This window comes from Notolabrus celidotus, chromosome 3 (assembly GCF_009762535.1).
Source record: "Notolabrus celidotus isolate fNotCel1 chromosome 3, fNotCel1.pri, whole genome shotgun sequence".
NCBI classification, from domain to species: Eukaryota; Metazoa; Chordata; class Actinopteri; order Labriformes; family Labridae; genus Notolabrus; species Notolabrus celidotus.
In genome coordinates, this window is record NC_048274.1 from 32,939,251 (window position 1) to 32,958,257 (window position 19,007).

Here is a 19,007-nt window from a genome sequence, read left to right on the forward strand (position 1 = left end):
TTCCAGTCCGTGCATGCTTTTTGGGCTTCGTCGCTTTCCGTAGTTTCAGGTGACTCCCATTTCCACTCTGACAGCAGTCTGCTCACTGGCTACAAGCTAGTCTGTGAGAGCACAGCTAGCTGACGCAGCTTAGCGGGCAGTGGAAACTGGGTGTGAGTCTCTCTTAGCCTTTGGTGATTATTATTTACAATGAAGAAATTAAAAGGGCAAACATCCTGACGTCCGCATTGTGGTCGATGACGGTCTTTGGCGGCTTCGGTGACTGACATGGACGCTAGTGACAATAAGGTAGTTTATTTTGTCGATTTGTTGAAAGAAAGGCCCCAAAATCGGAATCTGTTTTGCGTTAAGCAAATAGCCTTTCTTCTGTTATTTTACCTTGTAATGCGCTTCGTTGTGTTTTAAATGTGCTATATAAGTCATTATCTCTCCTAAAAGTACGATCTGTCATTTTAACAGTATCACAGTTATCTCATTAAGCTAGCAGGCTAACGTGAAAACAGCTAACCGCTCCTCAGTCCTAAAGAAAGAGGATTATGCATGTTTCGCCTTCAATCGTAGTGCATGTGTTCTCTATCTTTTTACCATTTATCATCAAAGCATGTCAATGTTAGTATTTCTATGTCTTAATCCAAGAAAGGCAGCTTACTGTAAAGTGTTAGCTCGGCTGCCTAGCTAAAGCTGAATCCCTCAGCTGTCATTTGACGTCGCTTGTCATGTAAATACATAGACACAGAAACAGACACAGCGAGCAGTGTTTTAGAAATGTTATGGGATTACAATTCAGAAAGGCAGACTAGGTGAGGAGGTTTCAGTCAGGTAGGAACGTGCGCATGTTGTTGTGAGGAGAGGCGGGGAGGTTTCGTGGATCGTGTTTGTCAATAAGAGGAATTTCTGGTTCCTCTTCATGTATGGCATTCTTCTGACGCTGATTGTAATGCAGATAGTTCAGTTTGGCAGGGTTTGGTTATGCAGTGCGTACTCCAAATGATTTAAGTGATTTACCTCTGAGATAATGCATTACAATCATGGGTCCCTTTGGCTGAGGATAATTAGATTAATCAGATGACTGACCTGGAAATGTGAAAATCTGTGACAATACTAATCAGAAAACACTACGGCAAATCAGACAATACAAATCAGAAAATACTACAGCAAATCAGACAATACTAATCAGAAAACACTACAGCAAATCAGACAATACAAATCAGAAAACACTGCAAATCAGACAATACTAATCAGAAAACACATAGGCAATTCAGAAAACATTACGACATTAACCAAACCATGTCCTTCTGGGGTCAAAGGATCCACCAGCCCACTCAGCGACGATTTATGTCCCCAAGGTTACCTACTTCTTCCAGTTTGGTTAATATCATAGTGTTTTCTGATTTGCTGTAGTGTTTTCATATTTGTCGTAGTGTTTATATATTTGCCGTATTTTTTTCTGATTTGTCGTAATGTTTATATATTTGCCGTAGAGTTTTCATATTTGTCCTAGTGTCTTCTGATTTGCCGTAGTGTCTTCTGATTTGTTGTAGTGTTTTCATATTTGCCGTAGTGTTTTCTGATTTGCCGTAGTGTTTTCTGATTTGCCGTAGTGTTTTCTGATTTGCCGTTGTGTATTCTGATTTGCCGTAGTGTTTTCTTAATTGCCATAGTGATTTGCACGTCAGGGCCACCATACAGAACAGACACATAGACTGTCTGTTTCTATCTCAGAGCAAAGTGTGCTACTAAAGGCTCACACAAACAGAGGCTTTTGAGATCTATAGCCGGAGTCTGATCACTACAAGTTTTGTCATCGCCAATGAATGCACATCTGGATCTGACCTCATTGCCTTCTTGACAATCACAGCTATTCTCACTCACCCTCTCAACCCCAACATTCAGCTACACAAAGACACATGGTTGAATCAATAGACAGATCCTCTGAGTGGCTTTGTTTTCCCTCACAGCTTTTTTATTTCTTAAGAGCTGATTCCTTTACTTCTGTTCAGAGTAAGTTTCTCCACCAGTGCAGAAGGCCTCCATACTATAGCTTGCTGTGTAATTAGCTAATCCTTTACCACTGTCCCTACTTTATCCTCTCAAACTTAATCCAATAACCACTCCCTATCCACTATACCATCATACAGGTAGTGTAGTCTTAAATCCTTATGGCTATCAGTCATGACATGAAGACTACTTTGCTCCAAACACCATCACTATGTTGAGATAGGATGGGATTTGAAGATTACCTCAAGAAAAGTGAGAGAGCCACCCACAGACAGTAGCAGTGGGAGACAATAGCTGTCTGTTTGACATCCACTCGTTGCACTGATACTCTATTCATGTATCCGACCACTGTTTTAGAGATTTGAGGGGGTGGCTTTGTACTCTGAACCCTGTCAACTCTACTCATCCTTTGCAAAAGATAGCGGATTATCTTAATGGGACCTCTTGGACAGAGCTGCCATCCCGGGTTTGAATCAGGACGAGAAATTAGTACAAGCCACCAGCCAAATGCTGGTACAACATGCAAGGGGCTTGAAGATCCTGGATCACACAAAACAAGGATTTACTGATGAGTGAATTTGAACACTCATCTGTTAATGTTAATTGTCATCACGTTTAAAAATAAAAACTCTAGACCTCATTGAGCCAGTGCTGCCGTGATGTCATATTTGGAGCACTGAGGTTGTGACAGATATTTCTAGACAGCAATGAGGAACAACAGTGAATGATAGCACAACATGTTTTGGTTATTAGAATTAACTTTCTTTTTAACAATATAGTAACGCTAATTAACAATTTGAGCCAAATCACGACTCAATGAAAGATGAATCATTTTTAACACACATGATGAGAACATTGAAAATAAAGTTTTTTATACATTTAGAACAAACATTTCTCTCTTCGTACTCTGCATCACATAAAACAAAAGCATTGTTTTTATCAGAGATTTTTTGCTTATAATTTATTAATAAGATAAAGTAGGCCCTCATGATCTAATATTTTTTTGAGACTGTGTACAAAGTTGACTGAAGTTGCAGATTGAGGCAAGAGTACTTATGGGAGTCAATCCTGAGACTATCATCAAATGCCCCAGACTGATTACCTTTGGCCTTTTTGTGGCCTGTTGTATGTCTTAGCAGCAAAGTGCCTGACTGATGGCTACATGTTCCTGCCACAAATCTGATCCATAAACCAGACTGACCAGCAGAAGTCCTCAACTTAATGCATTGTTGTGCCTTTACTCGCTGTAGGTATGTCACATTTTTTAACACATTGCTTTACTAATACCTTTATTGTGGCTGGTTGTCTGCAGAAATGTTGCTGGGTCCTCTTTTCTTTAGTTTACTTCATCGTTTTATAAATGTTTGATCACAAAGCTGACAGGTGTTAAGAGACAAATAACTGTTTCCTTGATTTGGTCAAATACCCCACAGTATAAATCTTATAACAAGGCTGTGTCTAATGTTTGTCCCTTGGTACTCAAAAATATTGCAACAAAATCTTAAAAGGAATTCAACAACATAGCATTAATTTCCTCAAACGTACGTCACATACATCATAGTTTGATTCATGGTACCTTGCATTTCTCTTTTGAACTTATAGCTTATCAGTTCAGAGCAAATTTAGATTACCTTCCTCCTAAAACAAACAATAAACTCCTTTGAGGTACTGAGATTTATCCCGTGTATCAACAAGAGACCGGTCATTGTTGAATTCCTCACATCTGCTCAGCTGCAGATTTCTTAGGCACATTCAAAATATGAGTGTATAAATGTCTGGAGAGCCTTTTTGACTCGGTGTGTTCTTCTTGGAGATTGTGCCAAATGTCATCTTCCAACTCAAGAGATTTTATGTCCACATGTTGAGGCCTAATGACTTGTTTCACTGCTGGTTCTAGACACTTGAGACTGTAAACAAAGCGGAACAAGAATGACGTAGTGCTCAGCTGTGATAGCAACTAAATAGATGAAAGGTTGGTTAGTCATGCTGATGGGTGATGTTCACCCTCTGCCATATATTCAGTACTCAAGTTGATCATTTATCTATGAACTATAAAGCATAGATCTTATCATACACTGGCTGTTTAAATGTCTTGAGGGTTGATTTTGGGAAGTTGGGTCATTAGTCTTATAAATTTTCCTTCCTCAAGAGATTAAGGTTAAGCAACTTAACAAGCCTGCCGAATCAATAAAGTCATGTCATGAAAGAACATAGTCATGGTTGCATGACTGTGTTATGGATTGTTGACTCCACCTCAAAATGATCTCATTTTATAGATGCAGGGTGGTAAACACAATCATGAATTAACTTAATTTCTTTTACCATGTAGACACAATAAAAACAGAACTCTCAGCTGGCTTGATTAAACACAGGCAAATACTGCGGTGACTGAATTTGAGCTGTTGGAGATATTTCTGCTCTCAGGTGTTGATTGTTTTTCTTACTCAGATGTGTCATGTAGTTAATTGGCAATTGTTGCTCAGTGTGTCAGAAGTGTTTCTCTCTCTCTCTCTCTCTCTCTCTCTCTCTCTCTCTCTCTCTCTCTCTCTCTCTCTCTCTCTCTCTCTCTCTCTCTCTCTCTCTCTCTCTCTCTCTCTTTGTGCAGGATGTGAAGCTTTCAGCCGAAGTGGAACCGTTCATCCCACAGAAGAAAGGTCTCGAAGGATCCCTAGTCAGCATGAGTCTTTCTGGAGATGCAGGCGGAGGAGGTGGAGGTGGAGGTATAGGGGGAGGCGGCGGAGGGGTGGAAACTACTCCCATACCCAGCTACCTCATCACCTGTTACCCTTTTGTCCAGGAGAACCAACCCAACAGGTACTTTTTCTCTTTGAAGTGAAGGGATATTTGGGACTCTGAGGCTGTAGCTTCAATCCTGAACTCATCTTGACTAATTCATGGTGGTTATGGAGTTTTCTGTAAGCTGTCCACTTGTAATGAAATATTTAACTTTTCTGCAGCATTTGGGAACTATGGTGTTCCACTTGTAAACTGCCCAAGAACAAATTGCCCCTCTTCTGAGCCTTTTTCTATTTCCAGAATAACTCATTCACCACATTGTTTACTATAATAAGAAGGGAACACTATGTCCCTGATGTTGAACTCCACAAAAGAGATCTGGATCAGATCTTTTAAACAGTGTGTTGAGTAGGAGCCATTAGATGCTCTGTAGTTTAAGACTGCTTAATTATGAATGGAAACCTCCCCAGAGTTCCACAGTGTGCATGGAACCACCGTCTATGTTTCCAGTGACTCTCTCTTTGTCCGGAGTGATCTGCTGTATCCTGCACACATCCGTTCCTTTGTTTCCTTTCCCCGCTATTTGAATGCAAGGAAATGCACGCTGACTGTGAAAATATCATCTGGATCCTTATCAACGTCCCTTCATACCAAGTACACGCCCCCAACCATCCAACCAACCAACCAACCAACCAACCAACCACGAGACAGATCATCACACTGACATTAAAGATGTTAGCCCGGCATCAAACTCTCTTTCGAGACAAAAGCGGCTCCAGCTTAATAGAATGATTGCTCTCTAACACAATATTATGCACTCTATATTTACTGTGAATACTACACCACCTACCTCTTGTATATAAAGCAACGTGTTACATAACTGACAAGAACAGCACCCTTTGCTCTCTTCACTGTTGCACTATTGTCTTGCTGCCTGTAAATTCTGTACAACTTTACAAAGTACCTTAATGTTGGTGTTACCTAATCAACCTTGTTGTCCTGGTTCTAAGCTGCCTACCTTTTTGTATTTTGTCTGAGAGGAATGTTAAACCGTACTTCCTTTCCTGCATTGTATACACATACTAAGCCAGTATGATCACACTGTTATTTTTATTTTATAATGCATCGTCTGTTGTGACTGTGATGTTAAACTGTCTCACAAGTTGCATTTTAATAAGATACACAACTTTTAATATCAAGAGAGTGAGTTCAGTTTTGTACTCTATTTGTCTGTTTGTTGATCTACATCAAAATAAACATTTGCAGAGCACTGTTGGCCAAGCAGTCTACGCACGCGCCATGTTCAGAGGATATAGTTCTTGTCGCAGGGTTGCTCTCTTGACTCCAAACCTCGACCATTTGCTACATGTTATCCCCCACTCTCTTCTCCCTGTATTTCCTGTCTCTCTTCAGCTGTCCTGTCCATTAAAGGGAAAAATGCACAAAAAAGTAACAACAAAAAAAATAATTCTCACCGCTTTTGACTTAACTTATCATATCCTTTTATGAAGTTTTATCATTCTGTTGATATTGTGAAAAAACAAAGACTGTTGAAACAGCTGAATTACAGGAATAATTTAACATGTTCTCCTCTCCACTGCTTCACAGGCAACATCCCATGTATAATGGAGGAGAACTGCGCTGGCAGCAGCCTAACCCCAGCCCTGGTGGTTCATACCTGGCCTACCCTATCCTGTCTTCCCCCCAGCCTCCTGTCTCCAATGACTACGCTTATTATCAGATTATGCCTGCTCCATGCCCACCTGTGATGGGCTTCTACCAGCCCTTCCCTGGCACTTATGCAGGTCCAGTGCAAACAGAAGTGGTCAGCCCTGTCTCAGCAGATATTGGGGAAAGACCGCTGCCCCTAGGGCCAGCATATGGCATGGCCAGTCAGAGGGGGAGAGGCATGGTGCGACCTAATCTTCTCCCAAAGGTACACAAGGTCAACAACCTCATCGTGACATACCGATGTCATTGTCTTGGTCACTTAAAAATGTCTCTACTCATCCTCATGTAATGAACTTTCCCCACCTCTTTTTATTTCTGCCAGCAACAGTTGGGTGTGTGCCAGCCTCCAAGAGGACGCCGACCTCCAACTAGGAGTGTAGCTGTGCAGAAGGAAGTGTGCACCTTGGGGCCCGATGGAAGGACAAAGACTGTCATGCTGGTGGATGCGGCTCAGCAGACTGGTAAGAATACTTTTATAATAATCTTTATTCCTGTGGCTTAAAGGAAACTGAAGTTGAAAACATTCCAGACTTTGTTAAAGTAAGATGCTTTGCATACAAAGAAGAATCTTTCCCGTCAGTGAGGAAATGATACACTGCTGGTAAGAGCTGTGTCTGGTCTTACAGGTTGATGTTGATTATGATGCTTGTTGTGAGCCCTTTAAAGACGTGGAATGCAGAGTTTCTGGTTAGAGAGTTAAACATTCGTGCAGCTGTTGATGTAACCACTGGTGCCTATTGCATTGTCAAGCTTGACAAACGTTTTTCTCAAAGTTGTAAAGTTAATTGTTAACCAATTGTCGTAAATACCATGTTAAAAAACGTCATATGAGACCAGTCGACTGCAGGACAGTACTGTTACTTACACAGATTTTTACAATCCTTTTGTATAAACGCTCAAGGTTAATGATAATCAAAGGAAATAGATCTATTCCACATTGGTAGTCAGAGCTCAGTTTCTCCTTGTTTATCCACAGACTTTCCAGGTGAAGTTTCAGGCCGAAGTGCTGCTGAGCGAGGTAGTCCGCTGCTGTGGAAGAACCGAACAAAACGAAGACGGGCGTCCCATCCAGGTGAAAGCTACAATGAGCAGGGCGCCAGTGAAGCAGACATTGACAGTGACAGCGGATACTGCAGCCCCAAACACAATCAGGCGGCTGGGGCAACACAGCGATCAGCAGAGAATGCAGCAGCAACACCAGTAAGTTGACATCTTCATCATCTACTGTAAACTTGATTTGTGTCTCTTACAATCAGTAAAACCAGTATGTTTAAAAGACTGAAATTATCAGGGGGGGGTTGATCATTTTTTTAATGTTTGTGATACACAACCAGGAAGTAAGGGTTTATTATGCACATCCGTTCGTAAGAAGTTGTCCCAGAGACACAAAATGTATACGTTTAGTTTGTTTTGCTAAACTTTTGGATGTTTTTTACTTCTGCGTACTCTGAGATGAAGAGAAGAAACATAGTTATGATCATAGCAGGTTTTTGCATCAACAATAGAAGACTTTGCATGTGTAAGGCCTGAAGAAATACTAATGGATGAGCTGTGTCATGGTCCTTAAATAACCTCTTCTCACACAGTGTTAAGATATGAAGTGTACCCAAGAAATCCCCAAACTGATTGTATTCTAACTTTTTCTCTGTGTTTGATAGGGAGTAGAAGCCGGCGTCATGACAGGTATGTTTGAAACAACATGTACTACCTTTTTTCAGTTTTCATTGTGCATGACAATATAACTGAATATTTATTATACCTGAAAACATGAGTATTTTCTGATTTGTTTTTTAGCAGGTACCTGGGTAAATGTAGCATCTCAAGCTAACCCCAAACCTTGGGGTGACAGAAACGGACAGTTTTACAGAGCTGATCAGAGGAAGACTCCTGAACAGAGAAACTTCTCACAGGTACGGTTTGTCCCGTTGTTGTGTATATATAAAGAAAGTAACTCAAGGTTTAAGGAAATTAGTTTTAGAGTGAAACTTTTGTCCTGTGAGTTAAGATGATGACGCTGATGAGGAGAGTACACTGAGATTTGTGAAGCAATGTAAGAGTTCTAAATGGTCTGAAGTAATACTTAACATTAACATAGTATAACATTAACATGGACTGTGAGCATTCTTAAGCAGGAGACATATCAGAAGAATGTTCTACAACGCCCATGCTTTGTTTCTTACTAACCTGACCTCACTAAACCGTGTCTGCACAAATGCCAAGCCGGTAATAAACACTGAAAACCAGTAGTAACATCTGTCACTCCTCTGCTTTTGTCCCTCTCTTTATCTCAGGATTTCCACAGTGGTTATCTGGGGCGAGCTCCTCAAAACCAGTCAGAACAAAGGCTGCAGGCAGCAGTGGGCACTGGCAATGAGCTCACCCCAGAGCCCCTTTATTTTGAGGTGAGAAGATGTTTCCTGTATTCCAGTGAACTAAAATTTCAAAGCAGCCCCGTCATTCACACATTTATAAAACATTTATTTGATGAAATTTTGTGCTAAAATGTTTTTTTATGTATTAATCAGGATGAAGATGAGTTTCCAGATCTCCCTACAGGAGGGGCTGGTCAACGTAGCAGCAAACAAGAACCTTCTCCAGCCCAGACACACACGCAACCCAAACTGCCAAAAAACCTGGTAACAGACGGCTCTCTCTAATGTCAACTTTGTCTGAAGGCTGGCTGTGGCATGACTGCCAGATTCAATGTATACATAAGATGTTTGTCTCTTTTTCTTGGGCAACATACGGGCAACATAACTGGATGGACATATCTAACTAATCAAGTGTCAGTTTCAGATTCAATATAATTCCATTCAGCTACTCCTAGAATGTTTTGTTTCAGTCTGTTGTCCATTTAGTTTCTTATTTCTCTTTAAAACACTAAATCAGAAAAGCAACGTACAATCCATTTATCTCCACAAACCATTTCAGAAATCAACAGTACAAAAAAAAGAGCTACATTTCACTAACATTTTGTTTTTTAGCTTGACAGTAACATTAGCTTTGCTTCCTGTTATGTGTTGACTCCACAATGACTTAGCTTAGTAGCAATGTATGCAAATGCCCTGCCCCCAGTTCTTTCAATGCTTACAAACATCGTAAACATCATGCAACAATGCAGCATTGTTCTGGCGTACCACTTGTGTGTGAAATTTGATGCTTGAAGCATAATGTTACTAGGAAGTATTACAAGGACAATAGGACAGAAACAGTTCAGAGACATTACATCTTGTTTTATTCTCTCTCTCTCTCTCTCTCTCTCTCTCTCTCTCTCTCTCTCTCTCTCTCTCTCTCTCTCTCTCTCTCTCTCTCTCTCTCTTTCTCTCACACTTGGTACCTACTTTCAAAGTGATGAAGAGAAAGTTCTTCTTAACAGAAACATAAATTGTAATGTTTAGGTCAGATCTGATGCTGTGCATCTATGATGGTGTATCTAATAAGTTGTGTTTCTTCTTGCATCACAGCTGGATAACCTACCAGAAAATTCTCCCATCAACATTGTGCAGACACCCATTCCCATCACCACCTCTGTTCCTAAGAGGGCCAAGAGCCAGAGGAAGAAGGCCTTGGCTGCTGCTTTGGCCACTGCACAGGAGTACTCTGAAATCAGCATGGAGCAGAAGAAACTGCAGGTATAAACCTGCATTATGTCTGCTGTCATGTAGACTGGGAACAGACAAAACATGTTGACTTCTATGGCTTGGTTGATGTGTTTCTTTGTCGTGTTTTTTTCTCTGGTTTTCACAACTTCTTGTCCTTAAGTTTCTACATTGATCTAAAACTGTTGTTGGCTGGTTCTGTATTCTTACTCTGTGCTGCTTTGTCTTTTACCAGGAGGCTGTCACTAAAGCAGCAGGGAAGAAGAGTAAGACCTCTGTTGAGCTTGACCTGGGGGACATGCTGGCAGCTTTGGAAAAACATCAGCAGGCAATGAAGGCCAGACAACTCAACAATACCAAGCCACTGTCCTTCACAGGTATTGACGTTATGCAATACATTTTTTTAAAGAAGGCACCATTCAACCCAATATACACTGATCAGCCATAACATTATGACCAGTGACAGGTAAAGTGAATAACATTGAGTATCTCTTAACAATGGAACCTGCCTGGGATGTGTTAGGCAGCAAGGGAGCATTTTCTTCTTGAAGTTGATGTGTAAGGATGTGAGCGACTTTGACAAGGATCAAACTGTGATGGTTAGACGAATGGGTTAGAGAATCTCCAACAACTGCAGCTCTTGTGAGGTGTTTCAAATCAGTCAGAGGTCAGAGGTCAGTACCAAGGACCAAGGACCAAGGATGGAAAACTGGAGAATCTGTAACACTTTCATGGGCAGCTAAAGCTCAGTGATGCTGGCTGTCCTGTGTGGTCTGATCCAACAGAAGAGCTACTGGAGCTCAAACTGCTGGAAAAGCTTATGCTGGTCCTGATAGAAAGGTGTCAGAACACACAGTGCAGCACAGTTTGTTGTGTGTGGGTATGCTTATCTGCAGACCGGTCAGGTTGCCATTACTGACCCCTGTCCACAGTGCCTACAGTGGGAGCATTAGTAGTGGACTCATGAAGCAACAGAGGAACACAATCAATGAGCTCAACGTGTTGACTTTGGTCTCCCCAGATCTCAGTCCAACTGAGTATTTGTAGGTTGTGCTGAAAAACCAAGTCCAATCCATGGAGGCCCCACCTGACTACTTCCAGGTCTTAAAGGATCTGCTGCTGACACCTAGGTGCCAGATACCACAGCACACCCTCAGAGGTCAAGTGGAGTTAGGTCAGGGCTGTTTTGGCACTGACCTGATGAGTGGGTGGGCTACACAATCTTATGCAGGGGGTCACAATGTTTGGTCATTGTATAATGGTATAAGGGTTGCTTGCATCTTCGTCGTAAGTTATTTTCCCTTTAATCTTTTTCTTTTTAGGATTCTTGCCCTGCCTTATTACGTAATTTTGCATCTTCTGTTCTGTCTGATTTTGTAGAAATTCGAGCAGAGTATCTGAAATGTGCGCCTTTTTTTAGCTGTGTTTAAGATCCCAATAAACATGTTATCTATTACAATCCCTCATACTTCCTATTCCTTTTAATTTAACACTAATCATTTGTGTTTCTGGCTTGTCTTTATTAAGTGGTTTGAATTGCTGCCCCTTCTGAGTGACCACTGAGCTCACACTAAGTCTATGAGTCCTGACACCACATTAAAGTTATGGACACATGCTGCCTGTACACTAACTTTTCTATTCTTCTTTCCAGTTGGAACAACGACTCCATTCCACAGCTCAGTCTCAACCAATGTGTCCTCCATGTTGAAGGCTCATCAGCAGCCATATTCAGCCCCAAACAATTCCCTCGATTCTACCGCTCCACGTATCAAGAGAGGAAAGGAGAGAGAGATTCCTAAAGTGAAACGGCCAACAGCCCTGAAAAAGGTGAATGAGTTCTCTTAAGCAGAGGAGGAGGTTACTGAGCATGCATTATAAATGGAAAAAATAGATATTTGAGCCTTCAAATATTTGTAAGTGCTGCTGGTTTAAAGTTCTGTTCTTGTTTTCTGTCTGTAGATTATCTTGAAGGAGCGTGAAGGAAAGAAAGGGAAGACAAGTGCAGAACAGGAGTCTTCAGGCCAGGAGGAGCATGGGGATGAGAGTCTACACTTCTCTGATGATCTTCCAAGAGAGCCTGCTTCCCAAGAAGGTGAGGCCAATCTGTAATTAAGGAAGAACAAGGTGTATGTTTTGCATCTCTCGATATGTTATGCTTGCTCATTCTTATATCTGGCCTGTTTTTTGTATTACAGAAAATGGTCTGAGCGTGCCCAGTGATGCATCCCTCTCCCCGGCCAGCCAGAACTCGCCCTACAGTATTACTCCTGTGTCACAGGGTTCTCCCGCCAGCTCCGGTATTGGAAGTCCAATGGCTTCAAACGCCATCACAAAGATCCACAGCAGACGTTTCAGAGAGTAAGTACACACTCCTTCCCCACATGGAGAGAGAAACAAAAACGTTCCACAGAAAAGACCTTTGTAGGAATTTAAAGAATTAGAATTTGTCAAAATGCACATTGTGGTGACAAAAATGTTTACAAAGCAAATACTTGTCCTACTCAAACATCACAAAGCCTCGGTTGCAAGAGTCCTGAACGGGTGTTTTTAGGGGCGGGACTGTACAATAAAGAATTGTAGAGTACGGCACAGAAGCCCGGCACATTGTCCCCTCTCAGCAAAATGTGTGCAAGCGGTCACAAACACAGCTTTGTGCCTCCGTGTCTTCTGCTGTAGGCCTATTGTCCCAGCCCACCCTTCTCGAACAGATTTTGCATTTGAAGCTTCCAAAAGGCTTCTGTAGCTGAGCTCCTCCTCTCAGCTGCGACCTCAGGGTCTCTTGCTCCTCAGGCCACACTACGTCAGACTTCCGATCTCAATTCATCAAACCAAGAAGCCACTGGTTCGATCTTTGTACTATTCTTTGAGATGCTGAAAGCTCTAGCATGAAACAATCAAGAGGTTAAGAAGCAAAAACTTAAGTGGAAACAATATTGTCATGAACAGCTGTGTCAATTTGTAGTGAGAACAGCCCAGACGAATGCACGACAACAGTTGTTTTTGTATGCTGACTTTATGTTCACTTAAAGTAAATTACTTTGCCAATTAAATGTCAGAAAACAGTAAATACAAACAAAACAATCCCATTAGAGTTTACTTAATCCAAAATTGACATCACAAATACCTAAAGCTGTTCAGTTAACTGTTCCGTACTCTTTTATCTTTTACATAAGGTAAATAAAATATGCAAATTATCACAATTGTGAGCCTGAAATCAGATCAAGTTAAGGCATTTTACAATGAATCCACCATTCCCTCAACCTCTCATGTTTCCCCTCCCGCAGGTACTGTAACCAGGTGCTGAGTAAGGAGATAGACGAGAGTGTGACTTTGCTTTTACAAGAACTGGTCCGCTTCCAGGAGCGGGTCTACCAAAAGGATCCAACCAAGGCCAAATCCAAACGCCGCCTGGTCATGGGTCTCCGAGAGGTCACCAAGCATATGAAGTTACACAAGATAAAATGTGTTATCATCTCTCCAAACTGTGAGAAGATCCAGGCCAAAGGTGACCAATACTTCTTTACCCTTCATTCATCCATTTTTGTTTAAACAGTGAGTCATTACTGAGTCTAGACACCTGAAACTGAAGGTCTTCTTAGCTTTATAGCACATAATATCCACTTTGAGGTTGTATTAGCAGCCTGAACTTCACTGTGTTGATTTAAAGAGTGTAGAGAGAGAAAATGTTGAATTTATATTCACAAGGTGGCCAGAGTTATGATAACAAGCAGCTTTTGCTTCAAAGTTTGACCTGTCAACTTAACAGATCATGGTATGAAAATGTTCACAAATTGTTTTTGACGCCCTCAAGTGGCAAAAAGTGTCAGTTGTTAAAGGATGAGATATTTTAAAAAAAGGAAGAAGTCACAATATCCCATCAAAGAGCATAAACTGGGCACAAAGTCAACAGTAACAGTTGTGTTGCCCCAATTTTTATTACCAACACAGCAGTTCTTTCCGCTCTAGTCTCCATGGTAATTTATTGAAATAGTTTGTGCATTTGGGTCACTCTTTATTTCCTGTGTTCCAGGTGGTTTGGATGAAGCTTTATATAATGTGATTGCCATGGCGAGGGAGCAGGAGATCCCGTTTGTTTTTGCCTTGGGCAGAAAAGCTCTGGGACGCTGCGTCAACAAACTAGTGCCTGTTAGTGTAGTTGGCATTTTCAACTATTCTGGAGCCGAGGTAAGGCGCACATATTCACCTAAACCCTTTACTTTTGTATTTAAGTTAGGATTGTATAGATTTACTTTAGTGTAAGTTGAATGAATATTAAATACATCATGGCAGTTGAGACTCAGCATCACAGGATATTTAGCTTTGTTTGTGTGTAACGATTTTTGTCTCTTACTAACTTGATTAAATCTCTCTTCCCTTTCCTTCTTTCAGGGCCTCTTCAACCGTTTGGTGTCCCTCACAGAGGAGGCTAGAAAGGCCTATAAGGACATGGTGTCAGCTCTGGAGCAGGAGCAGGCCGAGGAGGCTCCCAAAAATGATAAAAAAGTCCCACACCACATGGGACACTCTCGTAACCACTCTGCTGCTTCTGCCATCTCCTTTTGCTCCATCTTCTCTGAGCCTATCTCAGAGGTTAATGAGAAGGAGTATGGTTAGTGCCTACACTTCAAGCTCTCTTCTTCTAACATATGTCCTGATTGTTTAGGGGTTTCTTTAACAAGATGTAGGATGCAGTTGGGAAAAGTACCATCTATTTTTAATACTAATGTATCAGTTGGTAAGAAGCTTTTGTTTGTAGTGTCTGAGTGAGTTGGAGGCTTTTCTTAACTTCTTCAGGTATTTAAATCCTGTGTTTTTTTTAACCTTTTCACACGTGTATGCTCAACAATTGTCAGAAATTGTATGCTTATTCAGGTCCTGACGTTTTGCAAATTGCCTTTGGTACATCCCAAACAGCAGGTGAACTCTATAAAGAATTAATAGATTCATTAGTGGGTTTGTGGGAATTTGAGATAAACACAAGGTACTTGTGCTGAAAGCAAGGACGAGCACTCAGTGAAGAAACTTACCCCTCTATGCCCTCTACCGATTTAATTTAGTAGCCTACCCCATGGCTCCTGATGTCTCCCAAAGCCTGAGATAAACAGATGGGCATCAAGAGCCAGCACTTCACTGGGTTTATCAAGTGGGCACCTCCCTTCACTGATGTTTGAGCCCACGATACCTCGGAGAGGCTAAACAGTTAACTCTGATTTAATTGGTGGGTTAGAAAATAAGGGAGAACAAAGTTCTGCTACTGAATATTTGCATATATTGGTATTGTCTCTAATACTTTTCTTCTTAAAGATGTTGAAAATGTTGCTGTCTGATAAGAATAGCGGGGTAAAAGTGCAAGAATACCTTGGACATGTTGTAGAGTAGAAGGATCACTATGTCTGGATTTTCTTATAAGAAAAGGTCAGAAAATGGAGGATAACAAAGTAATTTCTTCTTTCAGAGACCAACTGGAGGAGTATGGTGGAGACTTCAGATGCTCTGGAGCCTGTCGAGGCTGAGCCGAGCCGCCCTGCACCTTCAACACCCGCTCAGAAAGACACTGAGGCTGTTGCAGCCACCACTAACACCGCCCTGCCTAGCTCCTCTGCTCCACAGCCCAGAGCGGGGCCTCCTGCACAGAGCACTGGGGAGAAAGAAGAGGTCAGGGTGGACGACCGGCTGGAGCTGGCCTCTCAGCAGAGCACAGAGACTGGCTCACTGGATGGGAGCTGCAGGGGCCCGCTGAACTCGTCCATTACCTCCACCACCTCCACCCTGGTTCCTGGAATGCTAGAAGAGGCTGAAGAAGAGGACGAGGAAGAGGAGGACTACACTCCTGAACCTATTTCTGTGGAGGTGCCCACCCTCAGCAGCCGTATCGAATCATGGGTGTCAAAGACCCTGGAGAACCTGCAGCTCGGAAAGAGTCAGGAAAGTACAGAAGAGGAGGAGGAGGAGGAAGAGGAGGAGGAGGAAGAAGAAGAAGAGGAGGAGGAGGAAGAGGAGAGAGGGCAGAGTGAGGAAGAAGAGGACATTGATTCAGTGGACATCACAGAGGCGATGGTGGAAGGTAAAGAGCAGGTGGAAGCTAAGAAGATCACAGGTTGATGTTCCCTCTCTTCCTCTGTTCTGACTCTCATTCCCCATCACACTCACACATCCATCTTCACAGCAGCCAGCAGCTTCTCTCCTTCATCTCACCTTTGACACCACATAATCTCAGGTATCCAACCAACTGACCAACGAAAACACAGACCTTTAACGCATTTTACAGAAACTGACCAACCTACCAGGACGACATGCAACTGGCTTGGTTTGGAGGAAAAGTAACACCTCTGGAGAACTGCGCTCATCTTTGAACTTAAAGGTTTCCCTCACTTCTTTGGCTAATAACCTGTTACACTTGAATTCAGAGGGAATATGTAGATTTTCCTCCTCCACAGCTGAACTCTATTAGAGTCAGGAACAGTTTTGGGAGCAAGTGGTGAGCCCTTAGAAAATACATGAGGAGGAAGGTTGGAACCTTTCAGCTCCCTTCTTTCTTTATACAGAGCCCAGAAGGTTTACAGCTCAACAAGTATTTGTGTGCTTGTGTGTGTTTTACAGGCACATCCTTTGCATTTAATTTGCCGTGTTCATTAGCTTTATCTTTGTACATAATGTTTGTTTGTGTTTGTTTTCCTTTTTGTCCTGCTTGACTGCTCCATGAGGAAAAGAGAGACACGCCTTTCTTAATTCCTGCTCAGTTTGTATTCAGCTTTCCTCTCAGAATATTTCAGTGTCAGGGGTTCTTCTGTGTTTCTACCAAAACCACTCCCACCTGTGAGTCTTCAGAGTGTTTTTTATGTTGAAATAATAAGTGACCCATTCTTTGTAGTCAGCTGATTCAAATGACTTAACTTCTAAGAAGCAAAAACAAGCTATGTGTACATAACCTTGTTCTACAACAGTATATAATAGTTTGTGATAATGATCTTACCGAGCGTGAAGCTATTTGGGGTTGTTTTCCTCTGACTGGAATTGTCTCGAGTTCCTGGATGTTCTCTGTATTTCATAAAAAAGTGCCCCTGCTTTGTTTGTTTCATGATGAGGGGCTGTCAAGCTGTCTGACCCGGCAGTGATTTAACACCTTTTTTTTTTAAAGCCTTTTTGTTAATTTCATCCATGAAAACATCTGAAACTGTAACAGGGTTCTTTGTCGTCGTTTTTACCAGTGTTGACTAATTTTCCTGAAAAAAACTAAACAATGATGCTTGAATCGAATACATGGAAAAGACAAGCAGGTGTTTACCAGCCAGTAATCATGAAGTTATACTGCACCCGAGTTTACAAGAGGTCAGATATACCGGGTTCTGTGGGCACTGAGCTCCAGCTGCTCCAGTCTGAAGTCCCTTCACTACAGCTGAGAGGCTCCCTCACTGGAGCAGAGTCACCACTGAAGTCAAACAAGTCGTCACAGAGTCGTGCACACACTAATGATAAACTTTGTAAATACAAGTGTACAAAAGAGATTTTTCCATTGTATTTAAAATAAAAACAATCATCCTGTTCTTAAAGCCATTTGATAGTTTTAACATTTGAACAGTTGGAATCCATTTTTTAATAATGGTATTTGATAGTGAATCATAGTGAGATCTCAGCCAGTGGATGGTGATGCAGTGTGTAAATGCAGTATGTCGGGCTGTATGCAATGTGAAGCCCTCTCGTTGGAGGAGATGGTGTACTCTGTATCATTCTTGGGAATCTGAACGTGTTTCTAGTTTGATAAAGGTACTCTGTTTAGGCTTTTTGTTGCTATGACTTCCATCAGTGTTTGAGGTATGTTATTTGACAGCAAGTGTGTTTTTTGCACTATGTAAATACGTACTGGTTAAGGTCTTGTGACTAATGTGAACAAAACAAAAACAAAAACAAAAAAAACGGTTCAATGAAGTACTTTTTTCAGCGTGTTCCTCGTCTTTCTATGGATATTTAAGACCATCTCTTTCAGACTGTACATCGCTAGCAACATTGTTAGAGGCTGTTTCTCATAATCCTGTTTTGCTCTTAACCTATATGAACTGATGATTAACATCATTAAAATGTTGTTTATGTAAACTGTTTGACTCATCTTGTATTCTCTGTTTTATCAGCAGGAGGCAAAAAAGAATCAGACACAATTTTTAATTAATTTCCAAGCAAAAAAAGCTAAACATATCCTGTCTCAAGGTCCTGAGTGGGAAAATTTCAAGGCTTTATTTCTCATATATTAAGGTTAAGTATAGTATTTTTGTGTTTTTGACTTTGTCTAACAACAAGCAGTTTGAGTGAGTTCTGTTGGGTTCTGTAAAAATGTAGCAGACACTTTTAAAACAGTTATGGACTTTCATGGAAACACATTGACGTGGACATGCAGCATTGAAAGACAAAGACGTCCTCATGTTTGCTGATATTTAAAATAATAGTTTGGTTATAGCTTCACTGAATAACCACTAGGGGGCCAATGGCTCTGTTGTGCTTAATTTCATGCTATCACTCTTGGAAATATTGTCTATTATAATGTTCTCATCCAGCTTATGTGCACAAAAAATTAAGTAAGATATTTGTAAATAAGATATTTTATTTCAGTGCACATATATCTCAGCTTTTGAAATTTTTGGATGAACAGTGTGGTTTTAGGTCTTCATAAAGCAGCACTTCCACACATGTTTGTCTTTTGCTGTTGTTAGATATCAATCTTTTAAAATGGAATAAGTGCAACATGCAAAACAGTCTTCTGGCATATTGTTCTGATTAGGATCATACAGAAATGTTCTGGTTAGTCTCCTTCCTTGTGTGTTCATTCAGGTCATTTGAATGCACATATACAGAACACCATGGATTTATTTTGTTGTTTAGATTTCTGTGAATGTTGCAGATGTTTACCCTCATTTTCTGATATTAACAGAACACTGGGGAAGTGAGAAAGCA

At 41.3% G+C, this 19,007-nt stretch overlaps 1 protein-coding gene across 9 annotated transcripts; it reads left to right on the forward strand.

Moving 5' to 3' along the window:
* Positions 1 to 42: 42 nt before the first annotated feature.
* Positions 43 to 18,155, forward strand: secisbp2l (SECIS binding protein 2-like). 9 transcript variants are annotated; one of them, XM_034679751.1, is made up of 19 exons: positions 43 to 288; positions 3,135 to 3,248; positions 4,604 to 4,812; positions 6,343 to 6,670; positions 6,788 to 6,926; positions 7,442 to 7,665; positions 8,124 to 8,148; positions 8,260 to 8,375; positions 8,757 to 8,867; positions 8,991 to 9,101; positions 9,930 to 10,097; positions 10,300 to 10,441; positions 11,716 to 11,891; positions 12,024 to 12,156; positions 12,260 to 12,422; positions 13,349 to 13,569; positions 14,095 to 14,249; positions 14,454 to 14,673; positions 15,520 to 18,155. In XM_034679751.1, exons 3-19 carry the CDS (start codon positions 4,676 to 4,678, stop codon positions 16,164 to 16,166), a joined length of 3,216 nt encoding a protein of 1,071 aa, XP_034535642.1. In that variant the 5' UTR covers positions 43 to 288; positions 3,135 to 3,248; positions 4,604 to 4,675; the 3' UTR covers positions 16,167 to 18,155. The 9 variants fall into 9 exon arrangements, with proteins under 9 accessions (XP_034535642.1, XP_034535645.1, XP_034535643.1 ...); XM_034679754.1 differs by having other exon boundaries at positions 3,135 to 3,244; XM_034679752.1 differs by having other exon boundaries at positions 3,138 to 3,248.
* The last annotated feature ends 852 nt before the right edge of the window (positions 18,156 to 19,007 follow it).

Bases quoted from the DNA above. Each gene is read 5' to 3' on its own strand.
- secisbp2l (XM_034679748.1), top strand. From the start codon at position 268: ATGGACGCTAGTGACAATAAG. The intron at 4,813-6,342 runs GTACTTTTTCTC...ACTGCTTCACAG, and splicing joins CAGGAGAACCAACCCAACAG to GCAACATCCCATGTATAATG. The intron at 10,442-11,715 runs GTATTGACGTTA...TCTTCTTTCCAG, and splicing joins CAAGCCACTGTCCTTCACAG to TTGGAACAACGACTCCATTC.